Genomic DNA, 18,388 nt, shown 5'->3' on the forward strand with positions numbered 1-18,388 from the left:
GTGATTTGATAGCTGGGATGCTGAGACAGAATAAGACTTGAGATGCCTACTAGTTTAGAGATGAGAATTATTTTCAGAACAATTTTTTTGTTTTAACAGCAGGACCCTCTCAGTATTATTTAGCAGGGAGACACCAAAGTAAGAGAAGGCACAGCATTCCTCTCTCTCCAAACACAGCAATGAAAAAAGTTTGCATACCTCTGAATTACCTTAATTGTCTTATAAAAATATTATATATGTATTTAATGGAGTCAGTGTGGGATCAAAACTGCAGAAAGGGCAGGAAACTTTGAGATGATGTTTCACATGAAATTTTTGTGCCCAGTTTCTCTGCTCTGTGTTGCCATCATCCATTTCCTCTGGCTGTCTTCTTCAGATAGCATCTTATATACAAACCAATATTCTTCCCTCAGGCAAGATTATTCCCAAGCAGTAGTTTGGTAGGGATGAGCATCTCTCTGGGAAAACCTGGTATACATCTTGCTCATTTCTTGGCTCTTGGTTATCTTCAGCTTCCTTCACATGTGCCAGCTATCCATACAAAATAAAGGCAGCAAAATGCCTTCACATTTCTATGGTTCCTTCTCTATGTCAGTTGCTATAGGATCTCTCTCAGACTACCTTTCTTTATGTGAAGGTTCTTGTGAGTGTTTTATCAGAGCTCTGCACTGGTGCTGTCCCAGGCAGGGATGGACAACATATGTGTTACAGGAGGAGCAAGTCACAGGCCTTGGTATTGGTTCCCTCACAGTTCACCTTTCAAGTATACGTATCTTCCTAAAGCAGGAGAGAGGAAGCCATCTGCAAGTTATCCACCTTTTGGGTTCTTTTGCTTCTGCCAGGCATTTTACTTTTCTTTAATCAAACAGAGATTTGTTTTTTAAAAAATGTCTTCTAATTTTATGTTTTGTGTGTACTTTCCTTGAATTATTTCAGTAACATTTTTCCACCTTAAGGTGCAGTTCAGGATGTTCAGCTCTGTGACTTTTTTTTCCCCATCTACTTTTTTATTTGCTTTCTTCCTAACCACAGGGTTCAGAGGGGCAGAATGACCTCACATGCTTGCTTTGAGCTTATGTCCCTGCCTCTCATTTTCAGTAGCTCACAATGCGTTGTCACCTGAAGGACCTTCTGTCAGTCATGTCAGATGGATATGACTGACACCTGAATAGTCAGTCCTTCATTTGCTTTCTTCTGATACACCTCAGATTCCCTGCTGGTCCAGTATCTCTGGTGTCTTTTGGGACTGTTGAAGCCTCTTCTTTGACGTGCCTTAGGGAAAATCATTCCACCTCAGCAATGTGGGGGCACGTGAATCCTTCTGAACTCTGGGACCTCAGCTATTCTATTGATAGAAGATTCCTCTTGATATACTTTTCCAATTAGTTCCTTTGACATTAGCAGTCATTAAAGTTATAGGTCCTACAGGTAAGAATTCCAGATATCAGTGGTCCTAAAGAAATACCATGCAAATACCCAGCTGTTCAAGCTAAGTAATTCTGCATCCTGCTTCAAGTTGCATCTTAAACAGTCTTTGGAGAGAGTATCCCTCTTTCAGAGTTGCAGTGCCTTTGACTAATACTGGTTTTATAGCCATAGTATCTCAACATTGTACATTTCCAGCACTGTTCATCCAGACATCAAGATGTTACAAAATGTGTATCATCTGCTTTTTTTTTCTTTAAGTGGAGGATGAAAGACAGCAATGTCAGGAATATAATCTTTACCAGAGGCTGTTGAGTTTTCATCAAAATTCTCTCTTTCAGGGTGGCAGTGATATATGCAAGGATTCGGGATATTTTTTTTTTAGTTGGCAGTACTGAAAAGAAGATTACAAATGCTGGAGTACAGTGAAAATTTCTTAAAATTGCCATGAACCTGATGTACTTGTCAGTTTGTTGTTGAGATCTATTAAAAATCATTTGGTGTACAGGTACTAGGGTAAAAGAGATGAAGAATCTCCAAGGGTATTGCAACACTGGAAAGTTGTGTTGCCTGTACAGTGACTTGGCTAGATCACCAGTTTTGGAGGAGGATTGCTAAGTGGGGTATGAGAAGCTGAAAGTGACAAATTTTAGGAATGTGCCTGTGGCACCAGAGACAAGGGCTTATAGTAGAACTTGATGTAGTGACAAAAAGTTTAGGAATAGAGATTACTTCTTTATACTACTTGAAATAAGCATGTTCTTCGTGATATCCACACTCTCTTTAGTCTCTCAAACCCTCCATTACTACACTAATTTCAAGGAAGAGGACCTTTCTGCCAAGAGGACCTTTCTGCAGAAAGTTGCTGGTGCCACTAGATCAGCTAGAATCACAGAGAGACAGAGAGTCTTCTAGTGGTTGGTATCTGTCTCTAGGGATTACCTGCACACATTTTTCCATCAAATTTGCATTTAGTCTCCATCCCTATCATCTCTAATGAGCAACACCAGTGACTACTCAAGTCAGGGAAAATGGGTGTCACCTATATGTGCCTATCCTGAATCAAGCACTTAGAACTAAGGTATGCATTTGAACCTTGCCTCTGTGCTGCCATGTCAAGAGATGTTAAGTATATTGCATATTCCACTTGTTCCAGGTAGTGGGTGATCTTTACTTGCTGCTGACATTTACACTAAACATGTCCATTTGTCCTAGGATGTATTTTCAGCATAGCAAGAAGTAAAGTTATATATAAAAAAAAAAAAAAAAAGGAGTGTAGGTACAGGTCTTCTGTGGTGGACATAGTACTGACTGCAGAGCTACTGGACACAGCATAATGTAAAATGTAGACAAGATGATCACCTTGCAACTGCATTTATTGCACTGCCAAATTCAGACACTTCTGACTTCATAATGTTCAGCATCTGTAGCCTGATGTCCAGTTCTGCAATAATCTTTGCTGCTGTCTGCTCAGACATCATCCCTACAACTAGAAGGATTTGTGGGTGGTATTCTGTAAAAGCTCTGATTCCGTTTCAGAATTTTGGTATTCCAGACACATCTTCCAACTTCTGACTGTTACTTAAGTAGAGGATTTTCTGAGAGACTTAGCATTTTCAGTGTAGTTGTCAATTACAGGTTTGATCTGTCTCTTGGAATTGGAGTGTCATCTTTTAGCTGCAGTACCAACAAAGGCGGTTTGATTATAAGAATTTTTGAAAACCCTTGCTTTTCAGTGTTACTGTGGAAGGAAGTGAAGCTTTTACAGTGCATCTGAGAAACATGAACAAAATACTACAAGCCACCTTCCTCTGAAATCTACCAAAATCTTAAAACCCTGAACATTTTAAGAGATTGCCTGAGTCCTGTATGTTCCTTTGGTTGTTTATTGGTTTTTGTTTGGTTTTTTTGGTTTGTTTTTTGAACTATTTTCCCTGCAGATTTCTGTTGTCCCTCTTCAGGAAACAGAACTGTAAAAAAAGCAATAGCTGTACTATAAAGGACAAGTAAATCCTTACAACCTTTGCATGACATTGTGCACATACATGAAAAGAAAACCAAAGCTGAATTTCGGGATATGCCAGAGATCTACAAAAACATTTAAATCCTCAAAGTTGTGTTCTTGTAATAGCAACATCCATGAAAGGCTGAACTTGACGGAAGGATGTAACCCTGTAGTTTATACTTCTGAGACTGGGCTGTCCTGCCTCCTCTGAACCCATAAATTATGGGCTCTGAACCATTCTAACTACAAGCCTTGCACTGCTGCAAAGACCAACCTTGACAGGCTTCCCTGTAGTACTGAGGCTGTAAAACTTCACTGTTGTTGAGTCAATTTGTGCAGTTACCATAAGTATATTAACCAGGACCCTAACTTAATTACATCCATTCTAGTAACAAATATTCTAGTACAAGTAACTGCTCAGCAGTGTGCTTGGTTTTCTGTGCTGCTCCCTTGTTACCCTTTTCCTCCCCTCTGGTCTGGGGCATCCTGCAGTCTCCCAGGCTCCCAGGTATGGATGCCAGGGATTGGGGCAGGAGGTGCTTCCCTAGGCATTTCGGTACAACCTTCCTTGCTGGAAAAGAGCTTAGACTGGATTGATGTAAGAAGAGTCTTTGGCCTCTTTTTTTTTAGTAGCTTAAACATACGGCCAAGGTTTAATTTTGTGTTTCAGGCATTTTAAGGCATCGTGGTTTCTTTTCAATAAACAGTATGTCCTGTTAATACATTCTGACACTCCTGGTTTTTGGAAGGAGGAATGAGGAGGTTTAGCAGGTCCAGCATTGTCTTTCTTTGCCGTCTGCCTTCCCTAGCAAGTAGCCTTTTAGACAAGTATAAACTGTCCATGTGTGTTACGCTGCTTGCAGAGTGCATTTAGCTTTTTTTGTGAATACAAACTTACTGCATACTGAAATGAGGTGCTCTCAGCCACAGATCAGTATGTGACAGTAGTAGATATTTGCTGTAGTGCTGACAGCTTTGTTCTTCGCAAGCCTCATCCTTTCTCTCTTGTGTGTGTACACTTCATAGTGGCAGAAAGAAGAAAAATGCCCTGTCTCTTTTATGTAACTTAGTACACAGATTTTTTTACTGGCTACTTTTAATTGGCTAGTAGTAGTTATGAATTATGTCTTGATTCCAGAAACATTTGGAATGTCTACTTGGATGTTTTTCTCTCTCTTAAGCTTATTCTAGAATAATATACAATGGAAAAATATGCATGGAAAACAAAATTAAATTTTTCTTACTGTACAGTTCTTAATAACTGTATACAGAATATGCAAATATTCTCTCTTGATTGGCTGCAGTAGTCCATCTGTTGTGACAGTATGTCATACTAGGTTATCCAAGATGTGTGCCAGCACCCAAGTATCTAGCTTTGCTTCAGACCTCTACCAGAAGCAGAAAAAGACTGAATTTTCCTGAGAGCAAGAGAATCTACACAAAGCAAACTAAATAGGCTTCAAGCTGCTAAAAGACTGCTTATATGCCTGGGGAAAAGAAGTAAACAATCTTTTTGTGTGCTGCTTTCACTGTAGCTTTTTAGAGCCCTCTTTTCCTTACCCTAAATGCCTCTTTTGCCTGCCAAGAGTAAGGATAATTAAATGTCCTCTTAAGTGGTGTTTAAAGCTGCATGATGAGAAAACCTATCCTCCTGATCCAGATCCATATAGTAAATGTGAAAGGAGAACAGGCCTATCAGGCACGCTACGTAGTCACTCCTGAGAGTAGCTTGAAGGTGGAGACTTGAATTAACCACTTTTCCCCCTGCAGTGACATATGCAGCATCCTTACAAGCATCTTCAGCAGCACGCCTGCCTCTCTGCTATTTATACTGTAATGCAACTGAACTGAAGAGCAACAGCCTTACAGAGACTAATTTTTGAAGCAGTGCTCTGGTTTGTGATTTTAGAAGGCAGCTTACCTATAAAAATGTAAATTTAGAACAACCCTAGAGTCCTTTTGACTGACCCAGCGATAACTGTATTTTATGATAATATATGATTATTACTTCATTAGAAATAAATAGCAATCTTTTCTTATTTACTGACAGTGCTGAGGATGAGATGACCATTAGCACTAGCTGTTTCTTTTCCCCACTTCTTGGATTTTCTCCTTTATGATAAATAGAAAGCAGTTTCATGTTGAAATGTTACTTAATGGTTTTCTTTGCAGTGCTGGATAGTGTCTTTGTATAAATGCTGTTATGTGTATTGTTCATGGTGAAAAATAGCACGTTTCAATGTGTTAGCCTCCTTTCAGATGAACTACAAGACTGAGAGAGCTATCCCTGTCTCCTGATATTTTTTTTTCTGAGGTGTAATGCTTTTAAAAAGCAGATCTGATTATTCACGTTCGTCTCTACGTTTCCTTCCCCTTTTCTTTATTGCATGAGGCATTAGCATGGGAACACACTTCACGTTTCTCAGGCTTTTGTCTGTTCCTGCTGCTTTGCCTACTGGAAGTCAAATGGTGCTACTTGGTTTCTGGCATAACTGATTGGTATGGAAATTATTACCATGTCATAAACAGGATTTCATGTGTCGAATGTGCGACAGGAACGCAGAAGATTCTGTAAGCAGAAGGTTCCTGCAAATAAGGAAAAAGGGAAGAGATGCAGAAATGCTTCTGCAAAATCCATTGTTGCAGATTCTTTTTCAGAAGGCATAACCTTCGAGAGCATGGGGATCAATCAGTTTGCTGGGGCTTTTTTGATTTTAAACGAGTAAGAAGATAAACGTGTATTTGTGTTTCAAGGAATAATTCTTTTATTTTGACTCCAGCAGTTGGCACTGGCCAAAGTGATTTCCGAGGGCACTCGATGTATGTCCCAGAGCACTGTTCCACACTAGGGAGACTAGACAGCTATCGCTCTGCAATGCAGCGCTCTGAGACCAAGGACACCAGCTGCCAGACGGAGGAAGTTAAAGTTGTGCCCCCTTCAATGAGAAGAATACGAGCGCAGAAAGGACAAGGCATCGCAGCCCAGATGTCTCAGTTCTCCAGCTCATCTGGAAACATGTCAGTGATGAGTGATTCTGCTGCAGTTATATTTGCTTCTCGACAAAATAGCGACATGGGTTTTCACAGCTTGCCTCGGGCCGGTGCGAGAGTGTCTCTGCAGTCCCTAGAGCAGACGCAGAGCATCTCTAAGCAGGCAGAAGACATCGCTGGCACTTTACCCCACCAGATAAGCAAACTGCAAGTGGATGATAGTGCTGTGAATCTGAGGAATAATACCGCGGCAGGGACCCTGCCAAGGCCGAAGTCTCAAGAGGTCAGAAGCTGTGATAGTGAAAAGCCCCCAAGCCCTGCATGTGTGGTCTCTCCTCATGCCACCTACTCGACGAGCATCATACCCAATGCAACGCTGTCATCCTCCTCAGAAGTTATCATTATTCACACTGCCCAGAGTGTTGGATCATCAGACAGTAAAATCACCAGCTCTGCTGCCTACCCAAAGCCCAGAGACAATCCCGTTGCCAGCAGTGCAGTAGCTGGGAAAGAAGATCACCATTCATCAAGTGGTAACTGGAGCGAGAGCAGCTCTACGCGTCACTCGCAGACTTCGGATACCATCCCATCTAATACTGTCATGATGCTTTCTCTTGGTGACTCTGCTGTCTCTCTCAGCACTCCTGGGAATGCAGAGGCTGGGTCACAGAGCATGAGCTACAGCTGTAGGAACAATCTTGCTTTACCAAGCCCTTCCCAGGACAGCGATGGCAGGAGTGAATCTAGCTGTTCAGGGGAGCGAGCGCAAGCGGGAGTGAACAGCACGGAGCACTGGCTGTACAAGTCTGCAGAAAGCAGTGAGACTCCCTCACGCAAGGTGGTTTGTACCCCACCAGGCTGTGCCACTCCAGGTAGCAACCTGAGCAGCAGCAGCCTGGAGAGGGCTTCGGTCAGGGATGATTCTACTTCTCTGTGTTCTGTGGATCATGATGGGTATTACAGTTCCATGCATATGGACTCCGGACTGAAGTCAGACATGCCGTGTGATAGTACTAATGGCTTTGGGAACAGCGTGATAAATGTCTTTGAAGGAAAGGAAAAGAAACATCAGGATGACCAATCAGGCCAAGGTGACAAATCCCTTGTAAGAAACATCTCTCTGAAAAAGGCAAAGAAGCCACCTTTGCCACCATCCAGAACAGACTCACTCAGGAGGATGCCCAAGAAAAAAGCCCAATCCAATGGGCAGGTACTTGATGAAACCCTCATCGCCACCCTCCAGCAGTCTCTGCAGTTGAATCTCAAGTGCAAAAACGGCAGCTCCCCTTCCCAGAGCCCCTGCAGTGATTATGAGGATCCCTGGGTGTTGCGCTCCCGCAGCCAGAGCTCCGTCAGCGCAAGCAGCGGCGTGATGTCCACTACTGCTCCAAACCTGTACTCCATCTGCACAGTCACCCCCTCTCAGAGTGAAACAAGTAGCATCAAGTCGGAGTACGCCGACCAGTGGGGTTACTACAGTGACTACGCCGCGGTGGCAGATGACCAGGTGAAATCCCCGGTGACCCATTCTGCCAGTACATCATCTGCTCTCAGTGATTACAGCATCAGCCACCTCAGTGATGGCTCAAGGGCTTCTGTGCCACAAGTGCCCAGTGGACTGGCCAAACCAAAGAGCACTTCTCCGGAGAAATCCCACCGAGTCACATCACCATCGAGTGGGTACTCCAGCCAGTCCAATACACCCACTGCGCTTACTCCAGTGCCTGTGTTTTTAAAATCTGCATCATCAGGAAATGGGAAATCCAAGCTGAAGCCTAAAGTGCCTGAAAGGAAGTCCTCTCTTCTGTCTTCAGTCTCCATTTCTTCATCCTCCACTTCTCTTTCTTCAAATACATCTACTGAAGGGAGTGTGAGTGTGAAGAAATTGGACCCCACCCTGAGCTCTCCTCCAGACTCTGGTGCACCTCCTCCACCCCCTCCTCTTCCATCGTCACCTCCACATTGCCCCGAAGTTTCTCCTCCCCCTCCTCCACCTCCAGAAGTCATGGATCTGTCACCACTGCCAGCCTCTCCCACATTCCCCCCTCCTCCACCAGAAGCTGATGTAAATTCTTCCTTCGTCCAGACTGTCCCATGGTTTCCACAAGAAGCCTCCATGAGTTCATTCTCTTCCCCGGTTTCTCTTCCATCTACTTTCCCTGTAACTGTCCCACCACCAGCACCACCGCTTGATCCCAGACTGACAAAAGGTGCAAACATAATATATCCACAGTATTCTTTTAAGAAACGTAACCAGGAAGATTCTTGCTACAGTGCAGTGAAACAGCCACTCAACAAGCAAGATGCATCGAGGCCTGTGATGCCCTTAGTAACTACCAAAGCATTGCAAATGGTGCAGCTGAGGTCTGTGAAAAAAGCAACAGAAGGTGAATCATCACCTGATTCTGCTTCTGAGACCAACTGTCAGGAAAAGGGTACTGCAAATTCATCACCTCAGCCTTCCCTAAAGCCATCTCTCTCACTAAGACTCAGCAACAGCTTAGGTGAGGAGGAAATGAAAATTCAAGGTGCTTCATTTAAAAACCCCGTTCCAGCGCTGGCTCGGGGTTCTCCTCTCATCCTCTCTGATGACGTGGCTGCACTCGACAGTGATCAAGTGCCTGCAAGTGCAGTAGGTCTAAACAAGCCTTTTGAATCTGATTCACTGGGGACAGCTACTGAAGACACACCTGAGTCTTTGGTGCAGAGCAAAGACCTCCATTCTGGCATGTCACTTCAGGGGTCACCAGCAGCTCCCAGCAAGACTCAGGTTGTACTGCCAAGCAAGAAACCACCTCCTATTTCAAAGAAACCCAAACTGTTCCTTGTTGTACCACCTCCACAATTAGATCTTCCAGGAGAGAAAATAGCTGAAGTGAGTGATTCTGTCAGAAGCATATCAAGCCCAACTAAGAGAGACGCTGTGCTTGCACACTGCGAGGAGGCGAGAAACTGTGTTACAGATGGACTCAGTTCTAGCAAGATGGACTCTGGCAGCCTGGTTCCTGAGGGAGGAGCTGCCAGATTCACCTTCTCTGAGACAGCAAAAGCTAATGCCTTTGTGGTACAGCCCGCTGCATCACCAGTTCAAGAAGAACCCAGGCAGGAGGAGCAGTCCACTTTCGATGAAGGAAGCAGTTCGGGCAGCAGCCAAGACAACGGCAGTAACACTGAGGGCCATCTATCTCACGAGAACGAAAGTGGTGAGTTTCTCTTCTCTGACTCTTCTTCAGATGCAGCAGTAGCTATTTTAAAGAAGCTGAGGGGAGAAAATAGCAATCCTAGCATTCAGGTGGGCTTCTGTAGAGAAAAGAGCTTCTTGGAATAGTTAAAACCAAGAGCCTGAAGAAAGTTGCAGGGATCATTTCTTTTAATTTCTTTATCACTTCTCGTTCTTGCAGATATGGAAATAAAAATTCCACTTTACTAAACTGTGCTAGGATTAAAAGATGCTCTGAAAATACAGTTAGCTGTTTTCATTTCAGTTTTGCATTTTAGTGGAAGCTGTATTTTCTTTCGGTATTGTTCTCTGTCTGTGTGTGAGAGTATGGGCACTGTGGTTTCCTAAGCAAGCGTTGTTCTGGAATTGCAGCAGTGACAAAGGTGCACTCACTCACTCAGTCTCTGCTTTGCCTCAGAGGCAGTGATGAGGGATGGGTTTCAGGATTATGTGTCTGCTGGGTTCCCATGACAGACTGACAGTACTGTTCATTCTCTCTGCATAGTGGAGGTGTTTGAATCAGATAGAGTGAACAGTTCATTCCTGCCAAGCAATAGTTATGGGGAAGAGACGGATGGAGTGGCAACACCAGCGAGACCAAGGACTACTGAGGATCTTTTTGCAGCCATTCACAGGTACTGCAGAAATTGCCTTTCCCGTACTGTCAGGTCTTCTAGTTCTCTCAAAAATTAATTAACACTGTTTTACTAAAACACCCAATTACAACAGTCACTGCTTTAACAGAAAGCACACATGAATCAACTTTCTACTAAGGCTATATATGGAAAAGAACCTGTGTTTTATTGTTTTACAAATATATTTAACACCTTCTAAACAGAAAGCTACTATATTAAATCAATGATGATTGTATTATAAATAACCTGCCCCTAAAAATACCAAGTTACATGTATTTATTGTACTGTTCTCAATCTGCCATATTAACTCTACTGTTGCTTTTTCTGTGTATCTTTTTGTTTTCATTCTTGTTCTTCTCCATCTCTTTTTACTCTCTTCGCTGCTTATATGGTGCAGTTTGGGACAGAGGCTCAACGCTAATGCTTCATGGCAAGCGTGGCTGAAACTGGCAAGTAACACAACATGTCAGTCATATGGCAAAACATATGGCAAACGCTGGATTATAGTTTGCCATAATCCAGCCTGAGGTCGGGTGTTTTGTGTCAAACCAGTTCATGAATGAATTGTGCAATACTGGCTCGATTATTAATGACATTATTCATTTCCCTTGAAAACAAAATCATCCTGAATAGGCAGCTAGATTTTTGTGCTGTTCACATTAGGTTGCCAAAAAAAAAAAAACAAAAAACCAACGAAAAAAAAAAAAACAACGAAAAAAAAAAAAAACAACGAAAAAAAAAGAAAAATATTAAAACCACAAAATGAAATGTGTGCACCATTTAAACAGTACACACAGAAGACCCATTACCACTCTCTGAACTACTAAGCTTGCTTTAGACTAGAGTCGATGTAGTGCTAGTGCCATCTTGTGGCTTTGTCTTTTACGTCAAAATTTAGAGGGGCCACCTCTTTTAATTCAGAAAGCAGGGTCACAGAAAGTGCTCGGCAGCATCCCTGTAGGTTTATAGAGGTGTTAAACAAGTTTGCATATCTGTGCGTGAGTTCTGCATCAGGAGCACTGAGGGATGGGAAAAGCCTGTTGTGAGAACATGGCTGGGAATTAGAAGACAACAGCACTTGGGATGCAAGTCCTTCTCTTTTGCTTTTGAAGTGATTCTGTTTCAGGATGCTACAAAAATTACAAATACACGATACTGACTTTTTATAACTTAAAATTATCCCTTAGGACTTGGCCTGTAGGAGCTGTTCTAAAAATGGTCTGTTGCATTCATGTTGCATGGCACTCAACTAGGACTGCGACAAATCTGTTTTTAGAATCACAATTTTGGCCAGAAGCCTTTCTCCATTATGTATGCAGATAGAGAGTGGATCTCTGTGTGTATGCTCATACATGGAATTCATGAGTTTATGGGGAAATGGACAATGGAACTGGATGTGACATAGTTAAAACTGCTTGACACATTTGTTATTAAGACCTTGCTTTTGCTGGCTTTAGACTTGAACCACTATCTTCCTTGGTTGCTAATTAATAAAAACATTTTGATTTTCCCTCTCACTAATTCTAAAAGGTATTATTTCAGAGATTTGGCACTCCTGAGTATGTGCTTTGGTGTAAGACAAGAAATTTGGTGGTGTGTGTGTGTGTTTAGGGCAGGAAGAAAAAACTTATCTCTGTCTGAAAAGCCACCAAAACCAAATTTGGTTCTTAATTTTAAGCTTCTGTCATAATTCATACATGCTGAGAAAAGCTGGTTAGATGCTGTCAGTAAACTGACCACTCTGCATTGCATTCACACTCTTACTGAGTTTTTTCAAGCCAGGTTAACTACATCTTTCCTTAAAGTTCTTCTTATTTAATTTCTGTTTATTTGGAATTTCATTTGGGATTTGGCAGCAGTACACCCCCAGCACTGCAGTGTTAAAAGGTACACATTGGCAGCCAAAACCCCTATGAAGGGAAATCTTTTCCCTGTAAGTAAGGCACGCACAGGTTCTCATATGGACTCACTGGGCACACAGACACTGAGTCACTTTCTGCCTCAAGGATTGATGCACAGTTAAACGTAGTCAAGGTTTTTATTGTTGCCTCTGCTTGAAGTCACAATTTTACCCCTGTGCTATCTTTTGGTATCCATTCGTCCTCAGGCTGAATGGATGTTGGTTACATTCTTCTCCCAGAGAAGCAGGTGGAGGCAGCAGCAGCCGACAGTAAAAGCTGCTACAGCTGCCTGCAGGAGGTATTGTAAATGATTTGTGCATAAACTTCACCACTTAAGAGAGACAGGATTGCTCCAAAGTCTTGGCAGAGTTTATGGCAGTGTCTGTTGCTGCCACCTACTCAGCCGGTGGATCCTGCTACTTTGTTTTCTGAGAGTTTTTTTGTTGTTTTTTTATCAGCAGGCTGCTATGCATTGAAGTAATTTGAGATTTGACAGTCTCAAGGCTTTTAAGTACAGCTAAAGATTGCACAAAGTAGAGAGTTGTTTTACAAAGGGAACAGTCTGTATTGAAACTATGCTTGATAAAAAATGTTAAATTATAGCATCGTAATCTTGTATTTGTAACAGGTCTGCTGGACTTGTTTTAAACTTTTGCCAAAATAGCATACGTAAATTAGCCCTTACACAATCTTTTCAAATTAATTCTTGCTTAGCCTGCAAAGAAACAAAGCATTTTTGCTACAGATACAAGCCATGTAATGAAATTTCTTTCCTTCAGATTTCTCATAATATGAAAATGGGGTAATTGAAATCCAGTTTCCACTTATTCCCAGTTCCATGATTGTCTCCTAAGTTTTTTCCCCTGCAGTTTACATTGAAATTAAGAAACACTACCCTTCCATTTGGAAAGATAACTTTCACATGAGGAAGTTGGTCTCTCCTTCATTTAGTCAGAATTGCAATGACAGAGCACCAACAGAACTGTGCATATTATTAAAATTCATTTCATCTTATGTAAACTCAGTTCTTACCATTCATTTAATTTTTGGGTTAGGAAAGGCAATTTTTTTTTTTTAATCATTTAATCCAGAGTGGTTACATGTGGCTTACTTTACTCCATCTTCAACAGCAGTGCACTGCAATACCTTTTCCTAAAGGCAAGTGTGCTAAGATACACTTCTAATTCTCCAGAGAGTATCAAATGAAATAGTAAAAGAAAAAACCCTAACATAATCTAGATAACATATTTTAAATCAAAGCCTCAAGCTAACAGACAAGTGGTATTGAGTATAATCTTTATAATGCATTAGTCTTAGCAGTTGAATACTGATTCTAGAAAACCTGATTCACTAAATTCACTCAAGTGTTTTGGACATCAGTATTGTCAGTTTTAGTAGTTTCATGTTCCAGATTTGCAGAAAAAGAACAATAAACTTTGCTTATACTTCCAATACCTTAATGATACAATAATGCCTATGCAGTTTTGGTGGTGGTCTTAATCATGGCTTTAGATTTAGATTACTTCTCCCTTATCCCTCTCTGTGCTTTAGCTTAATTCATTGTCATCCCTCTAAGCTGAGTTTCATTAGAGGAGGTAAAACATCTCATTTTGTGTTTGGTCCTTTTTTTTTTTTCTTTTTTTTCAAACTTAGATCCAAAAGGAAAGTCCTTGGCCGTAAAGATTCCGAAGACGACCGTACCCGCAACCATTCTCCATCTCCCCCCGTAACTCCCACTGGTGCTTCCCCGACCTTAACTACCCTTAAGCAGGCCGGGTCCATCCAGAGAAGTGTTCGCAAGAGCAGCACCAGCAATGACAACTTCAAAGCCTTGCTGCTGAAGAAAGGGAGCCGCGGGGACACCAGTTCCCGCATGTCTGCAGCGGAGATGCTGAAGAACACGGACCCGCGGTTCCACCGGACAAAGACGGACGCCTCCCCGGACCTTCCTGACAGCCCTTCCAGCTGCTCCCCCAGCAAGAGCAAACGGGCCCAAGAAGAGTGGGCCAGGAGCGAGGGCCTGATGCCAAGGAGCATGTCCTTCTCTGGCACTAGGTATGGCCGGTCACGAACACCCCCCTCCGCTGCCAGCAGCAAGTACAATGTCCGAAACCGCATCCAGAGCAGCCCCATGACCGTCATCAGCGAAGGAGATGGGGAAGTGGTGGAGCAGTCGGAGGGCAGGGTCCGAAGGACTTTGGAAGAGCAGCAAGAGAGGCAGCTTGATATGTTTAGCGGTGATGAAATGGACATAAATGACTTTCCGTATGCTGAGGAGGAGGCGGGCTGCAAGGAGGCCTTGGATCCGACCCATCTAGACTTAATGACTCAACCAGCTGGTACTTCCAGGAAGTACCTGAGCCCTTCAGCTGAAGAAAGTTAAAAGGCAGCGACGAAAGGCATTGGATATTAGTCTAGAAAATGACAGAGGACTAGATTCCAGAAGAAAGCGCAGACCAGGACATGTTTACTTTGCTGAGCATTTATTCCATGAACTGCATGTGTGTGTTTAAATGCTAAAGCAATGGTAGTTCTGCATGGTTGGGTTGGGGAGGACTTGCTTTGAATGAGTGGTCTGTGGCTTAAAGTAAGTTAACAGTTGCATTTTTTGTGTAAAGCCTTAGAAGTCCTTTTTGGGGGGAGGGGGGAGTTTTCTCAGAGCCTGTAGGGTGTGAAGTTTTTCTTTTTCTTGAGACTGCTGCATTTGTGCAAGCAAAATCTAGGAATGAGCCTGAAAAAGAGAAATGGGAAAGCTTCTGTGGGACAAGCTGGACATTTGCTTCAAAAGCATTATATTGGTGCAACGTAGTGCATCCAGTAGGCAGAGGGAGACAGGATGAGGCACAGTCACCTATGAGAAGGCAGCAGGGTTGGTGCTGGGGTTGCGTGGGATGTGGGATGGGATGTGCCCCAGTCTAGGATGAAGCGTGTCCTGATAAAGGAGCGAGGTCACCAGGTTAGGAATTGGTCCAGGGTAAAAATTTTTTTTTTTTTTTCCTGAGGGAAAACGAAACATGTAGTTAAAGTGGAAAAGGGAGCCAAGTTTTATAACACACTACTAGCTGCTATGTAGCCACACACATACGCTTGGTGAAACACTCGCTTCCAAGTGAATTGCTTCCTTGACTATAAAGTATTCCCTTAAAGAGCTGGAACAACTGGATGTGTGCTGAGGATGCGAGCAGACAACAGAAAAGTGGGAGAGGAATGAAGCAATGTGTTGCCAGAGTTTGGAAAAGCTACGTTTCTGAATTAGAAAGCAAAATTTGACTGAGAACTTGCACTACAGAGCTGTAGGTGGAGCCTGTCCTTCAAAACCGAAACCCGGGGGTTGTGTTTTTCCAGAAGTCTTTCTTCCATTTGTCAAAATGGGGAGATTATTACTTTTCATCACTTGAAATACAGATAATTGCTAACTTTTGGTTACCAAAGAATAAGTTACAGTTACTTTCCTTCTTGATTTGCCTGCAGTATTTCTCTTCTTTTTTAACCTTAATAATTTAGCGAGGTTTGTTTTTATTGTATATTTTACAGATAATAAAAACATTTAATAACGGTTTTCCAGTTGTAAAGAAGACCATTAATTAAAACTGATATATTGGCTGGAGTTTTTGGTTCGTAGTAGGAGTGAAGCTTTTAATTTTTAAGAAGAATTTTGCATCTTTTGATGGCGTGTGCAGTTTTTGTATTGTTTGTAAATACTGAAAGTTGTTAAAATATCTTTTGATCTCCCTACCGTAGAATTTATACATTTTAGATTGCTTTCAAGAAGAAAAAGCATTCCTTGTAGATTATTTATTTTAGAGAAATACGCTTGTAATCTCATTCTTCAATCCTTTACTTGTTAGTAATGTAAATTTCAGGGGCCTTTGTTTAACTCTTCTCTTGACAAGAGGGGAATAGTGATGAAAATGCTGTGACTTTGCTTCAATAAAGTAAAAGGCTGCCAGTTGCCATATTGTCTTTTGAATTGATTAAAATCTCCTTCAAAAGATGTGTTCTGCAGCGTATGGCAACCCACTGAATGCCATAAACCATTCATCCAGCTCCTAATCTCCAGTTCTCATTACAAAATTTACTAATTCACTGTAGAGGCAATTAAAGCGTACTTACTTATCCATCTCATTTTGGTATCTCAGTGCTGACACTAAAAAATTTGAAATAATCCTAAGCTTTTTCCAATATAATTTGTGAGTTTTATACTATTTCTCTCTTGCTTGCAACCTGTCCCAGAAAACTAAAATTCTTGGAGAACCTGATTATAAGCGGCGTGAGTGAGAAGTGAAGTGGAGAAGGTAAATCTGACTGCACTCACTGGAACAAAGGTGGGATTTAACTGGTGCACAGCAAACTTTCCACCATTTTCGTGTGCTAAATAAGTTTAAAGAGCCATTGGATTATTTTTTTTTTTTTTTAATTAAATGAAAACTTAATTGGATGAAGTAGATCGGTTCAGATGCTATTAATATTGAGTTGAACTAAATACTGTTGAAAATCATTCTGCAGCTGCTAATGTGTTGATTTGGTGTTTCTCCCAGAGCTGGTCAGATGAAACATAGCTTTCTGTGTCCTTTTCACAGCAGCTATTGTCCCTTTCAAAGCTATGTGTAAGTGCTAACTTGTCTTCATGCCACCATCTTGACAGGAGAATACTCAGGCTTTGTTTCATTGTTTACAAAAGGAGAAATCATATCAGTGAAAAATTGGATCACTGAAAAAAATAACAGTTCTGGTGTCTGCAGCTTCTGCAGTGCTTCACAGTATCTTGCATGAAGTACTTGTAGAAGGGACCTTAGCCAGTGAGTTGCCCTGGTGCTGGCCAGCTGGTGCTGCCAGATGTTTTCATAGGCTATAGGAGGAACTGTGTGGAAAGTCCCCGTTTATATTTGCACCATTTTATCATTGCAGGTAGGGGAGATGAAACTTAAAGGTAGCATGGGCTAAATCTTGGCCACAAGTAACCTTGATAGTGATTTAAAACCCCCTATCTGGTGTCAGCTGAGTTTGGGTTCAGGCTCAGGTTTTTGGGTGGCGTGCAGAAGTCAGTGTTTATGTAGCCCTACTGATGTTGCTACATGACTAGATTTTACACAGTACAACATGTAGTGAAGCACATTAAATGGTCTGAAATATGCTTAGTAGTGCTTAAAATTGTGTTTATTTAGACAACTGACACGAACAGAATTGGTTGGTAGCTCAGTCTTCTCAGTAATTTGGTCTTTGGACCCAGTCTCTGCTACAGAACCTTGGGAGCAGGACAGTTTCAGGCTGCATGTTCTGTACTGGCAACATCATCCAACTTCCAAGTTACTTCCTTTCACTATAAGCTTCCTCCATAGGGAGGTTTTGTGACTGCAGCTTTATTGGTCAACAAGTGTAGCAAACCTCTGCTGAAAACAGAATAGGAGGAAAAAAAGCAAATTTTGACTATGCTGAAGAGAAAAGGGAGACTTATGTCATCCTGATACTGAATGAATCATACTTTTACAGGGCTAGTTCAGAGTTTACAGTTGGTTTATGGTGTGCCTCATAAAACATCAATTGTTATTGAAGCTAGATGCCAGTTTAATTTCTGTTTTTCCTTTTTTGGAAATTATTTTCAACTTTAGCCTTTTCCTAAATTTTGCTCTGTATTAACTACAACTGTGCTTCCTTTGTTTATATTCAGTTTCTTCTCATTGTCAGATATGGGCAGTCCCTATCCCTTTAGAATTAGAGCCCTTCAGTGGTTAAGTTAACACAGTAATAAAGCTCTGTGGTAGGTACAGGCCTTCACTGTTGAAATGCTGGAGAGACGAGAATTTGTTATCTTAATTTAAACAAAGGGTGGTTATGGAAGGAGCAATAGCTTGCTGAGAGGAGGTTTGAAAGGTTACTGGAAATCAGTTAGAAGAATTAGGAAAGAATTGGGTTTGATTAAGGCAGTTCATGCATAAGACACAGAATAATGGCAGAAAAGGTGAAGCAGGGAGATTACTGAGAAGAAGTACAGTGAATGCACAGAGCAAGAGTAAGGTATGAGGCAGGCAGGCTGATGCAGATTCTTGAGGAAACTTCAAGTACAGAAGAGAGAAAAGGGCCAAGAAATAAAGGCATAGTCACATCAAGGTGAAAGAAAAATTGTAGCCTATGTGTTTCTTTGCAGTTTGAAAGGTAAAAAAAGGCCAAAGTCAGCCAAACATGGAAAAAAGGCTTTTAGAAGAGGAAAAAT

The 18,388-nt window shown here is 41.8% G+C and overlaps 1 protein-coding gene across 10 annotated transcripts in view; it reads left to right on the top strand.

The window, feature by feature from the left end:
• The window catches only part of NHSL1 (NHS like 1), a 176,812-nt gene extending 160,679 nt beyond the window's left edge, over positions 1-16,133 (top strand). For 7 of the 10 annotated variants that reach the window (XM_071740766.1, XM_071740763.1, XM_071740769.1 and 4 more), the window contains 3 exons: positions 6,211-9,624; positions 10,147-10,276; positions 13,831-16,133. In XM_071740766.1, the coding sequence (XP_071596867.1) occupies positions 6,211-9,624; positions 10,147-10,276; positions 13,831-14,560 (4,274 nt within the window). In that variant the 3' untranslated portion in view covers positions 14,561-16,133. Of the gene's footprint in view, positions 1-6,210; positions 9,625-10,146; positions 10,277-10,673; positions 12,718-13,830 lie in introns of those variants that run through there. The other 3 variants (XM_071740764.1, XM_071740767.1, XM_071740773.1) reach the window with 2 other exon arrangements.
• The last annotated feature ends 2,255 nt before the right edge of the window (positions 16,134-18,388 follow it).

Source organism: Heliangelus exortis, chromosome 3, assembly GCF_036169615.1.
Source record: "Heliangelus exortis chromosome 3, bHelExo1.hap1, whole genome shotgun sequence".
NCBI classification, from domain to species: domain Eukaryota; kingdom Metazoa; phylum Chordata; class Aves; order Apodiformes; family Trochilidae; genus Heliangelus; species Heliangelus exortis.